The following is a 20,317-nucleotide window of genomic DNA, read 5'->3' as shown; positions in this document are numbered from 1 at the left end:
ATTTGATGCAGAAAATATTCCGTCTCATGTTGATTATTTCCATCTCACCTCAGGATAGCCGACCTTCCCACCTTGACCATAAACGACCTAAAGCTACGATCATTCCAACTAGCAATACTCGATAGCAGTTGCCCAGAATCATTATCCAATTGTTATAATGGTGTAAGATAAGGTGCCGGAGATCGTCGGATCGATGACAATTCATCTTAGTCGCATGTTAACCGCGGGACTCGATCAATGCATGCAATCTTCATGGAGGTGGCTGCCACTCATCATGGAAAGGGTCACCAAACTTTCTTATAAATATAAGGAGGTAGGGGATCTTCAGATCCAGCAAGAAAAAAAAAAACTCCTCTCGCTCTCTTTCTTTCTTCCATCATTCTCTGATCTGAGTTGTGCATTGGAGACTCACCATCAGAAAATTTCTGATAAGGGACTTCTTTACAAATCATTTTTCTCTCTGAAAGCTTCAGCCACTCCACCTATTTTAGCTCAAATCAGCACAACCGACCTCAATCTTGCATTGGAGATCAGCAGCAACAAAATCCAATCCAAATCCTTCTAGATAGCGTTGTCAATGACCGATAAAAGGGTGGCAGCGTTGTATCCAAATCCAATTTGAACGGAGTATAATTATGGTCCAAAGTCCCAACCCCGTCTATTGGGGATTGTTTAGCTGCCAAGTTAGACATAGAAATCATGACCTCCATAAAAATTGATTCCACTAGCCATCAAGTGGGAATCATGTCATCTGTCTACTAGCTACTTTTTTTTTTTTTTTGTTTTGATAGAAGTCTACTAGCAACTTTCCAAGCCTTAAGCAAAGCCTCTTGTGGGTTTATTTTTGTAATCATTGCGGAGAGTGCATGCAATACATTATTGGGTATCGTTCAATTTGAAGAAAGTGTTCATACCGAGCCGGATAGCTTTTTTAATTCTTGTTGGCTTATGTCCACTGGGCCGGTGAGATCAATCCTACGGTAAACCATAAAGTTGGAAGTCTCAGACTTTACATCAAAATTCACTTGAAGTTTCCACGTTTAGCAAATTTGAAAAATTTGTGTCTTAGAATTACCCAGACTGGGAGTTCGAAAAATTTGTGGACTGCGAAGATTGGGTGTTGCTCATAAATGTAGACATAATTCTCCAATGGAATTGGGTCACCTCGATTGATAGCGGATTTCACCTATCCATGTAGAACTTAAAAAATTTGGCTTGGAACCTAGCTCATAAAATCATGAGTAGATCATCCACCCACATGCTGACCTAATTTTATACTTTTTTGACCCAACTGATGAGTAGGTCGGATTGGGTCCAACCCAAAGCCATAAGCCTGCATGAGAATGAGAGAGAGAGAGAGAGAACGTTTGTCTATTCATGTAGATGCTCTGGATAGGGACCTGAGAGAGAGAGAGAGAGAGAGCGTTTGTCTATTCACGTAGATGCTCTGGATAGGGACCTTCAACCAATGTCATTACCCTCTTTTCTTTTAGCTAGGATTCCATTTTCCCACATTGACATCACAGTTTTATCATCACCACTGGTTCCCATTCCCCACATCCATCTCATGAGAACAGTGGAGCTCACCCAACTCCATTTGAGCATTTTCTATGCAGACACGGATCCCCATACAGAAAACCCTCATTTAATACCAGAAGTGTACTTTTGAACGAGGCCAATGGGTGTCATTGTTCAATGATTGTTTGACTTGTTTTTTTATCATTTGAACCCAGAGGATAGGGCTAGAATTCCCAGTCGTTCTGCACACAAGCACATGCCCATGTTCCGTTTCTTACGAGACTAAACATATTTCTTATTGGAAGCGAGACTAATCTGACACCAAAATATATGAAGGCATTCAAATTTATACTTCCACTCTTTTGTTACACAAAGCGGCCATGCGTTACATTCTACATGTGGTATACGGTGATAGTTTAGGAACCTTTAAGCCTATTGGATGGGTACTTTCCTTGGATCCTAGTCTCCGATAAAAGAGGCTTTGGAGTTGTATTTTGCTCATGATTAGAGGATTTTAAATTCTACCTCACTCCACTAAAAGTAAAGCAATTCATCACCAAATGCCACACGCAGTTAGAACGTAGGAATTTTGGGAATGCTATATGTTTTATGATTGAGTGCTTAGTGGATGAGTAAGTACATGCACCTACCAAGGTCCATATTGGATTAATCTTATTGGCACGAAACTTTGTAATCATCTTGGCCTTCTCCCATCACTTGCTAGTGCTAAAACTGTGTGCTATGATCGCCGAATCTCCAATTCACGCTATAAAGAAATGTTTGAAAAAGAAACAAACGGACGACTGACTACGAGAGACGAATGATTTGCTAATCAATCATTGCGAGTTTAGCACCTCCTCTCCTTATCTTAATGCAATTGGGCGAGTCAAAGGTGGGGTGATGCAATTGGTTTTCAGCGTCCCCACAAAGTGGGCAGATATGCCAAGATTCCCATATTTTTATGTGATCCGAGAACCACGCCACCGCCCATGAATAAATTATGAGAAACGATGAAACGCACCAAGTGACTTTGAGTCAACAAAAGAAAGCTCCTGTCTTCAAAACAAAGATAGATTCCTTAAACGAAAAAAGCTATCGCATTCTACCCAAAAAAAAAAAAAAAAAGAGGATGTTCGTAATGAATGTAGTAAAATATTTCATTACAATTTTATTATTTTTTAAACAAAATAGTGCATACTCATCATAATATTTTATTGATAATGAAATGAAGTGGAGGCCGAAGAAAAGAGAGGAGTGAACAGAAATAAAGAAAGGAGAAGAACGTGGGGTGGCCAAGCCCAAGCAACCAAACATGGACATAAGCCCATCCGAAAAATAGAAAACATGTTTGAAGTCATGAACTCAAACTCAAATCCATTATCAGACAACTACTAGCCAACCTAAGTGGCCCACGGCCACAATGTATGTATGTATGCATATTGTCATCCAAAATCTGATCCAATGAAATTAGGTAATTTGGCAAATGATGACTAGTCAATTTGGATAGAGCTGATTTGCATAGCGTAGGATCTAACTTATGAGAAAAGAAGAGCAATCAATGTTCACTGAAATGTGTCTGGAGATGGATCTTTTAATGCGTAAGTCAGGTAGAATTTTAGTAGAACAGAGATAATTTGAGAATGTTAGTAACAAGATAAGAATGAGGTAAAAATCCCCTTACTTGATGTCCCTTGACCTAATTTATATAGATAAAAAGATGATAGTCTATTGTGATTTGGCCGAGTGACTCTCATACGAGCTAGGCCACTCTTTTTTATCTGTCGCTTTAAATAATTATGTCTTTCTTATTTGGTACCCTAAGATTACACCGAATTCTAATCGTCTGCACTATTTGTTTAGATGTTTGCTCGGCCATTGATGGTGCACATCATATGTTGCCTAGATATTAGCCGATCAAGTTGGCATTACTATTTTGGTGGGCATCGAATCTAGGCTATATCAATGTTATTATTATAATTCTCTATCCATTTGAGACAATTCTTTAGCTCGCAGTTCTTTGAATCCTTTTGACTAGGATCAATTATATAGCACCAATAATCAATTTGTTTCTGCGGTTGTTTTGGCCATCACACGGTATCTAAGCTCTCCGTGATCCAAAAAGCATAACTAAGATATCTTGTCACACGAACAGTTGCATGATAAATAAATACGCTTCTCTGTCACCGACTGATTTTTGGAGGAAAAAGGTCCATTTGAAGTGAAATGTCATATAACTGCTTTGCTTCACTATGAGTATAAAGAATGCATGAAAATGGAGAGAGAAGATGATCTCAAAAAACATGAACCAGACATTTTTACCAAAGTGATTTCGTTTAATTTTCTAATTCCCCACATCACACTAAGTTTTCTCAATACTTTGCCAATCTCAAATAACTAAAGCGGGTAGTAAAAGAAAAAAAAGCTGCTTGTGATGATCTGCTAGTTACATGATAACGCAACCCCATGGGGAATCAAGGTTTAACATCGCCCCATCATAACCGTTATAACCTATAGAAGCCATCATAATAGCTTTGGTGCCCCAAATTAGTAGAAAAGAAAACAACTGTCATAATGTGCTATGTAACAGTTTGTTATAACATTAATAACAGCCATATTTTCACTTGTATTTTTATCGGAATAACATATGTTTTTTCCAAATCTTTTTTTGTTTTAAATCAAATTTTCCTCCAAAACGACTGTGCGTTCCAAATAATAATAACTTTTTTGTCCAATGAAAGCGAATGGAAATATAATGCACTTACTTTTCCATTATTATCCATTTTTTTTCATAATGCCATTATAACAGCTATTATAATCATGATTGTTTTAATATAAAATATTTGGAATGCTATTTTTTTAGGCAAATAATGGTCATTATAACCGTTATATCAGTCAATCTCAGTTTAGGCTGGGGTCTTCGTAACAGCATAAGATGTAAATTTTAGAAAAGAGATTTCCAAGTAGAAAGTATGTGAAGGGGAGGAAATATTTTACCGCTATGGGAAAATTTGATTCTTTAGGATCCCGCATAACAAAAATCACCTTCTAAGATGAGTGTGCCATCCTATTCTTTCCGGATTGCTTGATTGGATGCTTACCATGATTGCCTAAGACTCTTTCTCAATCGTCCCTTCTTCCTTCTGCTGCTTTACAATCGGTCTATTCCTGGACATCTTATCCGAGCTGCCAAACAGGCCCCAACCAAATACATGCTTTTGTTCGATTTCTATTCATTTTTTGACGAGTTATTTGAGGTTACATTGTGCTTTGCCTGTTGGATGGCAATTTATGGCATAATCCATCAATTCAACCTGCAAATAATATATTTAAATAGATTTGAATTTGACATAAATTAATTTTGAATCGTAAAAGGATTGATTTGTTTAGATCTGTAAATTAGTCGAGTTCAGATTTAGATCTTAATCTATTTAATTTAATTTATTTAATCTCTTTAAGATCTGTTTAATTAGATCAAAATCTACTTAATATATTTTTGTCATGTTTAGCTTGATCTATTTAACCTTTGTAATCTATTTAAATTTGTTTAATCTACTAAAAATTTGCTCAACTTACTTAATGTAATTTGATTTGTTTAATAAATGGATTATGTAGGTTGAGTCGAATTACTTATTTGATAAATAGATCAGATTTAGATTTAAATTTTTAATTTATTCGATAAATATGTTGGATTTTGATTGATGAATTTTTGATCTGACTTATATCCAACCTAAGCCATCCTCCGTACTCTTCCCTTCGAACTCTAGCAAACAAATTTACGCATGGATGGGTAAAGGTTTGGGCCGTGGACCCTTAGTTAGTTAGGCCTCCAGAGAATAATGAGACTGGTGGTGGGCTTTACTAATCGAACTGAACAATGGATTTGCTAAAGGCCTAAAAATGGACCCGACCCGGATCCGACCCGCTGTCACGCCACCCCGTCCCGTCGAAGCCGACCCTGCGAAAACCCTAACTCCTTTCCCTTCGACGGTGGAAGCGAGCGTCCGGGGGGAGAGAGAATTATAACTCTATACCTCTTTCCTTTCGACGGTGGAGGGAAGGACGCGAGCGAGCGAGCGAGCGAGAGGGAGGGAGAGAGAGAGAGAACCGATAATGGCCTCCGCTCTAATACCCGAGGCCGCCCCCAAGTTGTTAACCCCGGAGACCCTCCGCTCTGCCGCGAAGCAATCGGAGGGCATCCACCTCGTCCCCCTGTCCCTCCGCCGCGCCATCAAGAAATTCCTCCGAGGTCTTGATCTATTCACACCACTTCGATTATCTTTTCCTTCTTTGGAGATTCTTTGAAATTTTTGGCGGATTCGAAGCAGAGCGGCAGAAAGCCCACATGAACCGGAAGGTGTTGCTCCTCTCGGAGTCCTTCAGCCGCATCAAGGACGCCAACCTCCAGCTTATCGCCTCTTCCTCCCGGGATCTCGTCGACGACCCCTACCGCCCCGTCGACCATCGTTCCGCGCGCTGGAAGATCCAGTCGGCCTATGGGGACATCGGTCTCAAGTATAGGGAGGACGAGACCGAGGCCTATGTGGCCTCCCGTATGCCCGCTGTCTACTCCGCGTGTCATCGCGTCCTCAGAGAGGTTCAAAGCTGCCTCCTTTTTGTTGAATAAGACCATGACGCTTTGTTTGTGTGCGTTAGCCCTGTTTATTGTTTCCTTTCCCCCTGTATTAGTTCTGAGGGTGGCTTGCTCTTCTAGGTTCGTCGGAGGCTGCCGGAGTTCTCTCCGGGGAGGGTGTTGGATTTCGGTGCTGGACCAGGTTCAGCACTTTGGTGAGAATACCATAATTTCGTTCTAGTTTGCAAGTATTATCTTTGGATTATTCCCAAGGATTGTACTTGTAAATGGTGGTTGTCTTTGTCAGGTTATCTTCTGTATTACCAAAACTGTTAAATTCTTCAGGGCAATGCGGGATGTCTGGCCTCGTTCTTTGGAGAGAGTAAATTTGGTAGAGCCATCTAAATCAATGCAAAGAGCTTGCCAAAGCCTTCTTCAAGGTGAACTAATTTCTGATATCAATACTTCCCCTTTTGGCTAGTAAATGTTGTCATCTTCAAAAGAAAAACTCTGGCCCTAGATTATGCGGTTTATTAAGTTTATGTTACATACAATCCTGCAAAAAGTTACTGCAGTATATTTCATAAATCATCTATATCATTAATGTTCCTAAAAGATGTACGACTAAAGGTTTGGAATGCCATCTGAGGGACTAAGAAGTGAGAAAAATTGCAACTTGACGATAATAAATTACTGCTAATACAATTAGGTTTCTTACAAGACTGAAAGATGGAAAACAGAGCTACAATCATCAAAAATTATAAATGGATAAGAACTATAATGAGCACCAGAATATTTTACAAGCAGAAGACCCTTGCAATGCCCGGGACATGCTATTGTACATTATTTGGAAGATCAACATAATGAATACAAAAAAAGTCATTAATTCAATTTTATAACAGTGAGATCTCGGGTATTGTCTGGGAAAAGATGCTGTCAATGAAGCAGCAGCAATTATGGTAATCAAATTCCATGAAAAATAGTAAAACTACTGAATGAGATTAAAATAAATAAAGCCTAGGGATAGAGTTTGTTCAATGCTTGTGCAATGCACATTATGCTCTTGATCTGAAAAGTATGATGTACTAAATGTATATTTAAATTGGTTTGAAAAAGGAGTAACAGATTTGGAGCACATTGAGTCAATAGTATAGAAAAAAGGGGTATGAATAAGATTTAAAAAATATTATTTGATCATGCAATTGAGACATAACCAAAAAGCTTCACAATTTGAAAGCAAATTCTACAGGGTTTGATCAAAGACTGGGACTACGGACCCATTAAATAATCAATAATGCATTATTTGGTTTATTTATTTATTTTTACAATATTTATGGTAATGATTTATTATTGTATTGACTTGATTATAGCTTCTCAATATTTGGAAGTTTTGATTTTATATCTTAATGATTACCTGTGATTCATAATTTTTATCCTTGCAAATTATTTAGTATCTTGTTTTTCATGGCATATGAAACACAACAATTATTTGAGATAATTTGAGTAATTACTTGTGGCTTTTGTGGTAGATTTGAAAGACTTACCGCTCATTCATAGCTATGATAGCATTCAAGCATTGAACCGTAATCTCGATAAGGGTGATAGAGAGCATGACCTTGTAATTTCTGTGAGTTCTCTAGACTTACTATTGTTTCATGGATACTTATAGATTATTTTATTTTTGTGCTTGTATAATGGTATCATGTGAGCTGTCCTTCCCTTTCCTTTTCTCTATTTCTTGCATAAACTAGGATCAATACTTTTCAAATTACGTAATTGCTTAGGCATGTATTTAGTATTTTAGTGACTTGTTATGAAGATGACAGAATTATTGGAATGCTCTTTTTCTGTCATTATAATTTGGAAACTTAGACGAAAGAATATCTAATGGGGCTACACGAATTTTGCTACTAGGATTTTGTTCCTCTTTAGAAGTGATATAACAAATAAAATTTGGCTAAAGGGTGATTTTATTATGAGCATTTAGTGGAGGAGGTGACTGCAAGTAGGTTACTCTTGTATTGGTGGATTATCTTCATAGGTTGATGGCATCCTATGATAATTATTTGTGAATTAGTGAGTGTGTAAAACTAGCAGGGAGAGTGATCTAAGGTTTGATTTTTAAGTGTTATAAAACAATTCTCTTATGGGAAGCAGATGTGCAAATTGAAAGTTAGAAGCAATGTTGCATGAGCATGAATCGGGGAGTCTTATTTTGACATGTGTTCATAATCAGATTCAAAAGGAAAAGAAGTTGCTTTCCACTTGCTTATGCAAGAAATTTGCTGCTCCATAAATTTTCTTCTTCATCGTTATTTTTATTAGCATAAACTTTCTTGTGCATTTTAATTGATTTAAGTATTCTGATTTTGCAATGTTGTTAATTTTCAAGAGTTTGACATTGTCATGCAGCAAGCTGGTCGCATGTTTGAACTTATCTCCTTTTTCAGTTTTCTAGTGGAAGGGCATGATGGCCCAGTAATGGGTAAAGTTTGGGGGAAGGTCATGTAAAGAGATATAAATCCAAGACTGTGCATGCGGAGAAAATTAGGTTTTTTTGAAGGCATGATATGAGGCTAGACCTGTTAATAGGCAGTCTCACTAGGCTTGGATTTATAGCATTTTGGCTTGGGCATGTTGAACATTTTGGATTGCCTACCCTGAGCCTGACTAAATGGCGGTCCTCTTTGAGGTGAATGGATGACTATGTCGAGATGAACAAGCTCATATAATCTTAAAAGAGTTTAGCGCATTCGAATTGGATGGGCAGAAGACAATTAATGGCTCTGAAAGTGCATGGTCTTAGTTAAGAAGTTTGGACCAACGTGAGGTAGTTAAGAACCCCTGCTTTTAGATTATCTTCATGCCTTTTTCCTTTCTTTTCTCTGTCATCCCCACCACCTTCCTCACAAACCCACATGGCAATGACTGTTTCTTTCCTATTGGTGAGTTCTCAAGTGATTGAAAGGGGTCTGATTCATTTTAAGATCCTCCGAGGGCTGTAGACAAATTGGACTTTGATTTAATTAAAACCTCAAGGCTGATTGTGCTCTTTTATTTTTCTTTCTTTTTGGTGCTGCTGTAAAACTTGCTTGTTGGATCAGAAGGTAGGCTTTTATCATTAAATGTCCTTGCATCATGATGCATTGAAGGTTATGAGTGTCCTCTTGAGCCATGGATTCTCCATTGCTACTGAGATCCATCGTCTATTGATACTTAATTCTCCTTAATCATGCTCTTTTCCTTTCCTTTCATTTTCCTTAATCTCTCTGTATATCATCTGGATTTTTTATTATTTGTGGATTCTTCACATCCGGTTTCACTTACAGTGTCATGTTCCATTCCTTGCATTACTTGGTTCTTTTCTCTAGACCTTCTATTCTCATGATATTGTTGCCCTTTTGCTATCCATTTTTTGCATGGTTCACTGCCCAGTATGGGGCGCACTGTACCATACCTGTATGCACCGACACAGCCATACTGCATACCGACATTTTAGTGGGATTTTACTAGTATGGGGTCCGATACCAAGATGGCGAATTTTGGTTTTTTTGTAAGCTTTTTGCCATGGCTCTATCAATTATAGTTGTAATCTACTATGGCTTTTCTTGGAACTTTGGGATTTTTTGCTGAACTGAAATTTCCAATTTAAGTTTTGCCTCTGATTTGACTTAACAATGATGAAAGGGAACTACCAACACTAGAAATTCATCATGTTGGTTTTAACTTGCCTATTAATTGAAGTTGTCCAAGTAATGCCCCAAGCCAAAGTCATATTAACCTTACTGCAGGCTGGTTTAAGCTAGTATTTTCAGGTCTTAAAAAGGGGGGCCAAAATAACTGTCTTAATGCCTGTTTTTGGTATGTTTGTTCTGCCAGGTTTTTGTGTGGCTGCATGTGTGGTTGCATCTCATATGTCATTCTCGATATACAAACTCATAGTTTTGGATTTGGTGTCTCTAGTGCATTAATTTGTTTTGAATTAACTAAACATCAATGAGCGTAGTGTTCTTGCTGCATATCTTTAAGATTTCGAAGCATCAACAATAGCTGTTTAATCTGATCATTTTAAAATGTTGTTGCTTATGACAACCTAGTGGAATCATTTTTAATCTACCTACCGCATCTTATCTGTCATTCTTAATCTACAAACTCATGTTCTTGAATTGAGTGCACTACACCAATTAATTATGAATTCCATAGTCATTATTGTGGTAGTTTTCTTGTTGCATCTCTTTAAAATTTTGAAGTATCATGCTTATTGCTGTTTGAGCTACTCATGTTAAAAGATTGCTGCTTATGACAATTGAATGAAGTCTTACGCACTTGGGGAGATACCGTCATTAAGTGACCGGATCACTGTATTACGTCAGCTCTGGGATCTTACACGAGATGTTTTGGTATGATCTACAAGCACAGTGTTTTTATTTTATTTCATTTATTTTGGCTTCTTCTTGGTTATGGTTATTGACTTATTTATGATGCAAATAAATATATTTTTATTGACATTAATTGCATTTGTTTGTAACAACTTGGATGATGTTTTTACCTGTCATATCTGGGGATGTTTTAGATTTTAGAATATTTTCTAGAATAATGTAATGACATATCAAATGATAGCTTGGTTAAATAATAGGTAGAATCATGTTCCACAAAAAAACTGCCATATCATATTCAGCTAAAACCATGTTAATGTAGTTATCAAGGCACTTCTTTACCTTTTTCTATTCTAGAAAGATCGTTAAAGGAAAAAAAAAAAAAATTCATGTAAAGAGAATGAAAATAGCAGTCTAGGTATCTACCTGGGTTCCTGTTGAAAAGCTTAATGAACTGATTGGAAGAGAAATTATAAAGGACTAGAACAGTTTAAAAAGATTGCATGGTTCACCTTAACAACAGCCTAATATTGTTTCTGTGCATGATCTTACAGAAATTTGTATACAAAGACATTTGATGTTTTCCAGACTCATCTTTTGGGTACTCAAATTTTTGAGTGGCACTTCATAAGTTTTCTAATTTGTGGCAAAACACAATTTTAGCATTTAGACTTCTATTTTATTCTAAGCCTGTCTGACAAAGGTATCAAATTTTGGGTAGGTTTTGTTGGAGCCTGGGACCCCACATGGATCAAAAATTATAACCCAAATGCGTTCATATATACTGTGGATGGAAAAGAGGGTAAGCTGATTGTTCCCATTAATTCCTCTGCTGCTTTGTTCATCTAACTTTTAATGCTTAATTAATTATAATCATTGTCTGTTTGCCTTCAAAGAAATGCCGCAAGAGTACTGATTCATCAAGGGAAGTTTTAAGTGATGTTAAAAGTATTGCTGTTGAGAGGGCCTCACTAAAAAGTGGTGCATTTGTGGTTGCTCCTGTGAGTTGCTTGAGAACAATTTCCTCAATGTAGTTGTTAAATATAAGGGTTTGTTCTCTGGGTCACTTACACTGCTGGTTTATTTTTCAGTGTCCACATGATGGACGCTGTCCACTGGAAAACACTGGAAAATACTGCCACTTTGTTCAACGGTTGGAGAGGACATCATCACAACGTGCTTATAAGGTGACTTTTCCTTTTCCTTTTCTGTTTTCTTTTACCTCTTTAACTTTTTATCTTTTAGAAGCGAAATGGCTATTTGTGCTAGTTGACTGTACTATCTGAAGAATTATGCTGATTATGTTTATTGTTTTTGCTGTCATCATTATCATTCTATTAGTTATAATAATACTCATTTTGATTATTGCTTGGTTTTGGGTGTGAGGTAGGGAGGAAATTCTAGAGAGTCTGAACAGTTACAATTGACTGGAGAAATATTGATAAAAGATAGGGTACAAGTGCTAGCATCACTGTCATCAAAATTTCCACTGCTTCCTTGGGAATGACAAGATCACTAGATTAAGACAACTTGAAAGTTTTTCACCCTGTGCTTCTTTATCATAAACATGCCAGCCAATTTGCACACCTATCAAGTTGATTTCATGCATCCAATATCAATCATTCTGTCAACTGTTGAAGCTTCAGCCTATCAAGACTATGTTGGCTCCCTGTTACTGAGCTTAACTTGATAAATTATTTTAGCATCCATCTAAATCCAGCCACCTTATTTTTTTCAAGATTCTACTTTTGATCACTCTTGCCCTAGAAACCTTTTAAAAGGCCACATGATTGCCTTGAGAAGACTCCCAAACTTTGTGGTTGCTTTTCTTTTTCAATGTATGTACACACTAGAGCTCCTTGCATCAGTGTGGGTGGCAAACCTGACCTTCATATAGCTACACAATCACACTTTAACTGCTCCACAACTTACTGTTAATTGTGATGGTTGTGAAAATATCAATCAGATTCAGTGACCCTTCTTCTGTCCTCTGTGCTGATCCATTCCAACCCCACTTGATCTGATGCCAAATGAAAGGTCATGTCAGTGGGTATAATTCCCACAAGGGGCGATAGCAGCCACTTTATCAGTTCCGTATTGCTCCTTGGATATCTGAGGGCTGATCTTCTTGTGAAGCTTCACTTGTGATATGCCTCATGCCTGAGCATCTTTGTGTCCATTCATGCTTGTGTAACCAAAAAGGATGTCATATTTAGTTAGTTCGGGGGCTCATTAAACTTCCACAGATGTGGAAAATGCAATGAAGTTCACTCATCTGTGGGAGCATGATCAGAATCTTACTTATTCTCTTGGGGAAGGTGATGGAATCTCTCACTGGGCTGGTTCCTCAAAGAAATTGCATAGGAAACTTGTTTTTCTTGGATGAACTAGCTTTTCAATGTGTTTGTTTCATAACTTACTATTAAATGTCCAAAAAAACTTATTACTACATCTCTGGAAAACTTTTCCTTTCCATGTATGACTTCTCCTTTTCTGTAGATAAACATACCCACACTTTTCTGCAATTTATTGCAGCATGTGGGCATGTTTATGGGTGCTTTGCACTTACATAAGCAGGTTTCTGCTAGAGGTTTTTCCAACCATTGTCGCCAATAACCTTTTCTTGGCACATAACCTATTTATAGCCCTTAAAATGTGTGGTTTGGAGGAACATACTGGCTTGCCTATTTTTTCCTTTGTATTGTCTTCTAAGGTTGGAAGGGGCAGCCTGTTGGTTGGTTACAGCTTTAACTTTGTTCGAATCTTGTTTTTCGTTACACCAAAAGCTCATTAGAACCATCTTGTTCTAAAAATTCAGCAGTCATGTGGAATTTATTTAGATGATTTAGGAATGCAGTTTAAATATTTGAAACAAGTGCTCATCAGTCTCTTTTGCTAAGAATGTGCTCATTAGTCAGGGGCAACCAAAATAATCTAGATTAGGAAAGATAGTCTTTTCATACCTTTTTTTTTTGCATCTTTGGTGTTATTGTGCTATTTTTATCCATTTTACTCCTTGTGCCTCTTTACTGGTGTTACCTAGCCACTAGATGCAGGTGCCAAGTCTCCAAGTTTCCCCAAATGTCCCACACTCCATCCTTAAGTTCCAAAAATGGAACAATTCCATACAACACAAGATGATGTATATATGCATGTGGATTGTTTATTGATTTAAATGTTAGACCTTCTTATTTCTTCTTTTTTCTTTTTTGAAAAACGTTCTCCCTAAAGGAAGGTAGGGTAGCATTTCTGTTCATAATGCTTGAGGAACATATATGCCATGTGTTATACTGCACTTGCCATATCAGTACTGAAGCTAAGGGTGGTCGGTAATGCCATTTTTTGCTGTATACTGATCTTTGTCATGTGCTCATTGTTGGTCAGCAGTGTTCATACTTCATACTTCTATGAGGATAAGTTATTTTTTGCTCGTGCGCTTCTATTGGCGAAAAGGGAGAAGAACAATTGGTTCTCATCATCTTACTGAAGCAACCATTCTGACAATACATAGCACCATAACTGTTGTGGCAGTAGTCCTTTCCATAGCAGCATTTTAGGATGGCATCAATGCATATGTTGCTTAAAGATGTGCACCCAGTTTTGTTCTTGTTTCTGATAAATGAAAAAAAAAATGAAATTCTGTGATAGTTGCCTTGTGTATCTAGCTAGTTTTCTATGCACAGCTGACAGAGACTTGGTACCTTTAAATTGGAGAAGGAAAAACCATTGGTTTAAAGGGTAAAATCTTATTGGGGAAAACTGAAGACTAAAATTACTTGGGAAGATATGAGAATAAGATAATGTCTATGTAAATTACATGAATGTCCATTTATTGCGTTTTTATTTTATAAGAAAGACTTTCAACTGTTCAAGTATTGTATTATCGTTACATTTCATTGGAAACTTCTTGAGATATTTATTTTACATGGTAAGGAAGACTGGAGAAGCCCAAGAAATGAACAACTCTTAGGCTTGCTTGGAGGATTGAAAAAGAGTTGAGAAAGACACACAGATCCATATAAGTTTACTTATACATGCATACATATATATGCACACATATAAGTGAAAGCTATATGGAACTATATGAATGGCAGGGGGAAGCCAAGGTTTCTGGTTTGAACCAACTTTTTTTTTTTTTTCTCTATAAGTTGATTTCTAATATTTGTAATGAGGTTTGCTGGATTTGTGAATATCAGTTCTTAATTTATTCTGGAGATACCATCCATTACTTCTTAGAATCATCTTTAAATGTTATTCATATTCCAAAAACTAACGTATGCCCCTTTTAATTTTGAAAATGTTGATCGATATATCATTGTCACTAGTATGTTAGCCTCACCTTCATGCAGTGACAACAATATTTTTATAGGTGAATATGTTTCCATCACAGTACTTTGAGTTGTAATGAATGACTTGGGTTTTGGAAAATTTTGTATGCCTTTTGTCTCCTTTTCCATGTAAAGGTTCTAATAGTCTAATATCCTCTCTCCTCCCCCAGCGATCTAAAGGTGAGCCACTACGTGGCTTTGAGGACGAGAAATTCTGCTTTGTGGCTTTAAGACGTGGGAAACGACCACGGTAAGAATGTGAACAGTAGAGTTTCAATGTGCCCGAGCATTTTGATGTGCATTGGAAAACTTGTGATCTTATTGTAGAGAGTGGTATATTGCTAAATCATTTTATCTTTTTTTTGTTTGGCCATATCTGTTAGAATTTAGCCAAATATGCTTGATTCAACACTGGCAGCCTGTAAATTAAGATGATTAGACTAATCCATTACTATTTACTCTTGAGTTAAAATGCCTGCTTGTTATTATCTTGAGGTTGTTTGTGCACAATTTTTCTGGCTATTTATCTTCTAGTTGTTTAGTTGTGATGGTAACAGTTTTAACTTTCTTCGATTCTTATTCCTTTTTTCCTCTTCCTAAGCAAATCATCCCTGGCATTTGATCTCGTTGTTGCATCTGGTAAATATTGGATGAATCATATTATTCTTTAAGTGTGGTAAAGAAGCATTGACTGGCTATATTTTGGTAGACTGTGTCTTAAGTCCTGTTCGGGCACCATACAACTTTCTGAGCTTATGCACCTAGGCCTGATTGGCTTGTCAGTTGGGTCGTTACTGGGGTGGATCCGGGGGAGTGCTGAGCCATTTATCAAGAAGAAAAAAGGTTCTGCTTACAAGAGAAAGTTTGGAAATAACACCTAACATCAATATCACTTGCTCTTATGCTGATCAAAATTCTGATGTTTTTGAGAAAAGAAAATGCACAAAAGATTGATTGAAGTTTGTATGCCCTATTTTCTTTCTTATCAAATGTCATTTACAATTGAATCTGTACCAGATTTCTGCTAGCCGGAGTAGAGATATCTCCAAGGCTCAATTTGGCTTGATAATAACCATGACTAGCGTACCTTAGGCACATAATGCTTGTCATTCCCTGTATACAATTCAAGACTTGGATACACTGCATGCGAGTATGGACAAACTTATATGTCAGTTATTTAAAAATTAATTTTGTTATATCTTTCATCTGCCCAAACTTCCCAATTTTATTTGAGCTTGTTGCATCTGTGTTGATTTCCCTGTATACTTTAGCACTAGTTTATGTTTGTTTGTGATTCCATTTTTTGCGAACGGCTCTGCATTCACATATGCATATGTATGTTTGGAATTTGTTTCAGCAAGGCCATTTCAGTTTTAATATGACATAAATCTAGCACGGTCTAGGAGGTCTGAGATATTTCTGTTTGAATTATCAAATCACGTTGACTTGTCATTACAATGCAATGAATATTATCATAAAAATGAAAAAGGATTGTTCTTATGTATGTTAGGATGCCTTCTCTATCTTTCTATAGTGTAATTGTTTTTTTCAGTGGACCAGTTTTCAGCACTATGTTACACAAAAAGATGTATTATGCTGGCTGTCAATCAATATTTAATAACTTCCTGCTTCAGTTATGGAGAAATATTGAATAGCGACGTACTTCCAGGAATAATTTGTCTAAAATGATTCATCTTGGAGAAGTAGAAAAGTTGTCTTGGAATATATTTTATTTATTCCTATCTACCACAAGAAGAAGATTACCACCTTAACTTTTTCCGGATGCATGAATTAAACATTTTGCTATGATACTTTTACCATAATATAATATACAATCAAGCTTCATTAATATGATTAAGATGGAAATCATTTTGTACAAAACCATCTGAAGTTTTACATTACATGATGTTTTATTATTTCTGAATTCTGAAAGTCATATTCAATAGATAAACTGCTCAATTTTTCATTCAGAGTAGGCATTGATCTGAACTTGCTATGGACTAATCAATACATGGCTTCTGTTCAATTTTAATAGAAGGAAATACATTAGCGTTATGCTTTCATTGCAATATTTTAGTGGTTCGATCGTCTGAGAAACTTGAACAGCTGTGATGTTATCTGGCTCTTTTTTGTTGGGTAGGGAAGCTTGGCCGCTTGACAGTATGGAATTTGAGACACTTAAAGAACGACTTGCTAAAAGAAACCCTGAGGATCTTATTGTTGACTTTGGTAATTAACTATTCATTCTGATATTGTGCAAATCAATTCTATTCTTTATTGCATTTTGTTATGTTACTATATCTTTTGTTATGTGTTGCTTATTTTGAATTGTGGGTTGCTGTGTTTATCCAAATTATGTTAAGATAGTTTACATGACATATGAAAAATTCTACAATTGAACTATGCTGTTAAATGGTTTGGTTGTGGAAAAATTTGCCGACCTTCGAAAATTCCTTCTTTATCATATATCCTAGCACATGTGTCACTTTGTTTTGGCTTGGTTGAGCAGAAAAACATGATTTCAAACTTACAATGGTTGCTTGCATGCATGAGGTCTCCTAAGCACGTATGCATGTGAGTGCACAAGCATGCATGTTTGGGTCTACCGGTACAACACAGATGCTTGTGGAAAGCATACAAATGGCTCGTTTTTAAAATAAGAAAAGCCATTTGTTGACCTGTTATACAGGCAAAATAAAGCCATATGTTGACCTGTCATATGGGCGCAAGACATTCTTTCATAAAATGAAAAAGATGAACTTGTGATGATCATCCATCTATTTAAAATTTAAACACATCTGTCTGCCTTTTACTTGAATTTGTAGTGCTTATTTGAATGTAAAATTGGCTATGGTTAATGGACCACATTAGCCAACAATTTGATGGATGCCAGCAATTTTGCCATGGTGATCGGTAAAAATTACTCTTTCTTTCTTTCTTCCTTTCTGAACTCCATATCAAAATCAGGTCAGGTCGATGGTTGGTTGTAATTTTTACCTGGGGAATGAAATACATTGGCTGGAGGGAGAAGGGATTTGAGTTACTTGAGATTATATGGTGGTCAGTTTTACTGTCTGGTGATGGGTGACCATTCCAGGTGCTGTAGGTGCCACTGGGAAGATGGATAGCTTGGATAATAACATGAGTTATACTAGGGAAAACTTACATGTCAAGTTGATGAATATGTAAGATTGAGCAAGGGGGAATTTCTTTCAGTCAGTCTAGAGGTGATCAAGATAATAGATGGCTGAAACTACCACTTAAATGTGTCTTAATGAAAGTGAAGTTCAATGGATACCTTAAATCAAAACTAGGGAACATTCTGCATAGAAATTCTGTATTTCTAGATAATAACCTTTTGGTGATAGGTGGAAGTGGCAACTTGCGTTGCATGATAAGTAAATTGAGTGAATAATGGCTTTACATGAAGCCCTTCAACTTATTGAGCCACTATGATAAAAGATTACTGGAGCATTCCACAAGTTCTGGATGTGTATCTGTTTTGAGAGAGGGAGGGAGGGAAGAGAAGAGAGAGGCGAGGGGAAGAGAGAGTGAGAGACGTATATAGCAGCCATTCCTTGAATCATGCAAAATTCCAAAATACCAATCAGAGCGAAATTGTTCTGTCGAAATCAGGTCCTGCCTCTGGATCCTTGTGACTGTTCTAGCTAAATATTAGGACTGCTGTCCATGTGACAGACTTCTTTACATCTAGTGCAGAAGCCTCCATGGCCCCTTGCATGGCCACACTTTAAAGAGTCTACAATCATCTCATGGACATCCCAACCACTGAGGGGCACAATGGTTGAATATGATATAAAGTTGCATGCCTTTACTGTCTGCTGGAATAATGTATGAATGCACCTTCTTGTTGTAGCCCTCCAGAGATATAAAGGAGTTGCTCACATCTAGATGCTGCACCGGCGTAGCGATTTCGAGCATGACATGTAACAGAACATAGATGGCCATATGGGGGATATAGGGAGCCAAAGTTATCGACCGTCATACTGCATTCAATGTGGTGGTGATCTAATGATATCCAAACTTGCAAAGTGTTGAAGGTTTCATGTTTCTGTGGTGTTATTCAGTCATCACATATTGGGGTATCTAACATCCAAAACAGACCTGAAATGGATTCGGGCCATTGCAATCTGTAAATAGTTCTGAGCTTCTACGATGACAATAAGTTACACATAGCCTCAGTAGAAACAGTATTTTGGTGTCATATCAACCCCCATTTCATAACGGTGAGACTGCATGAATGTCCTACTGATCTAGCTTGGTTTTTTCTGCTGCTAATATGACCTCCTTTTCTTCTCTTGTAGCATAAAAATGCTCATCAATTTTGTGGTAATGTCTGTGTTATGGCTTTCATCAGAGGATCAATCTGAGACTGAAGCTGATGAGGAAGCCCATTTGAAGATGCTCTAGTCCCGTACGCTTCTGATATTTCGGAAAGCAGCATGTTCCACCAAGATGAAGAAGAAGAAGAAGAGGAGGTTCGTGCAGATCTCGGAGGTGGTTGGGGTCGGATTATCTACACCCCAGTACGGAGGGGGAGGCAGATACAGATGGATGTATGCAGATCCACCAAAAGGGATGGATCTGAGGGCGCCTTCGAGCGTGTGGTGGTCACACAGTCTAAGAATCCTGCCTTACACCTTCAGGCTCGCAGATCTCTTTGGGGTGATCTGTGGCCATTTTAGGTGAGTTCGTCATCATCGCCATTTTTTTAATTGTTATTGTCCTTAAATTCCCCAATACTGCATCAAAGAATGCACTTAGTGTTGTAGTATGGCAATATTCATACTGATCAGTGAAAGAAAACTTGCAATTTTTATATTATCAAGAAATATGACCTGTATATTAAGCATTCCGGGTGGTTACACCATGGGAAGTCTGTCATAGGAGAATATTTAATAATATGCAGGAACTTGGACCATAGTTTATCCACGGTCAGTTCAATTTCTACTTTCTGTTATACTCACAACTCCCTCCATCAAAACGGTGGTGGGAAGAGGTTTTTGCACTCGCCTTTTGATGCTATGATGCACGTTAGCTAAGATACCAGCTTGTCATGATTTACCCAAGGGCTGCAGGTCTTTTTCTTTGGCCTGGCAGAACGTTTTTAGACTTATTAGACTGAGTCAATCATACAATGGTTGACGATGCCAATTTTGTGGTTACAGTTCCGCATGGTTCAACACTTTGAATCATCAGTTTCTGTCAGAGTCCCTTAAAAAATGCTCTCTCTGGAGCTTCCTGGATTCCAAATTTGCGTGGTGGATCCAGCGGGCTTCCCCAGTTAAAATCGTAGAGACTCTATTCTATTGCGTGGACTGCATCTTTGTTTGTTGAGCGTCCGTTGGGTCATTCAGCTTGTCAACTTGGTCCAGCTACTTGGGCCAGGTCAGAAAACTGTACCTTCCAACCCACATGGGATTACAATGTACTACCCATGTCATTGCCGGAGTTGCTAAATACTTCGCCTTTTCTAACCAGAACTCTCTGTATCTTCTTCTTAC

General features: G+C 37.4%; 1 protein-coding gene across 1 annotated transcript; it reads left to right on the top strand.

Moving 5' to 3' along the window:
* Positions 1 to 5,466: 5,466 nt before the first annotated feature.
* Positions 5,467 to 19,734, top strand: LOC105043434 (rsm22-cox11 tandem protein 2, mitochondrial). The gene is given in 13 exon segments (XM_010920976.4): positions 5,467 to 5,764; positions 5,844 to 6,112; positions 6,230 to 6,303; positions 6,434 to 6,528; positions 7,618 to 7,715; positions 10,405 to 10,488; positions 11,186 to 11,266; positions 11,361 to 11,465; positions 11,556 to 11,651; positions 14,963 to 15,042; positions 16,933 to 17,021; positions 19,171 to 19,203; positions 19,206 to 19,734. Coding segments are annotated over 13 exon segments (1,533 nt in total). The 5' UTR covers positions 5,467 to 5,628; the 3' UTR covers positions 19,499 to 19,734.
* The last annotated feature ends 583 nt before the right edge of the window (positions 19,735 to 20,317 follow it).

Source organism: Elaeis guineensis, chromosome 4 (genome assembly GCF_000442705.2).
Source record: "Elaeis guineensis isolate ETL-2024a chromosome 4, EG11, whole genome shotgun sequence".
NCBI lineage: Eukaryota > Viridiplantae > Streptophyta > Magnoliopsida > Arecales > Arecaceae > Elaeis > Elaeis guineensis.
The sequence above is the reverse complement of the archived record's forward strand: the minus strand, read 5'-3'. Positions and strand labels throughout refer to the sequence as shown.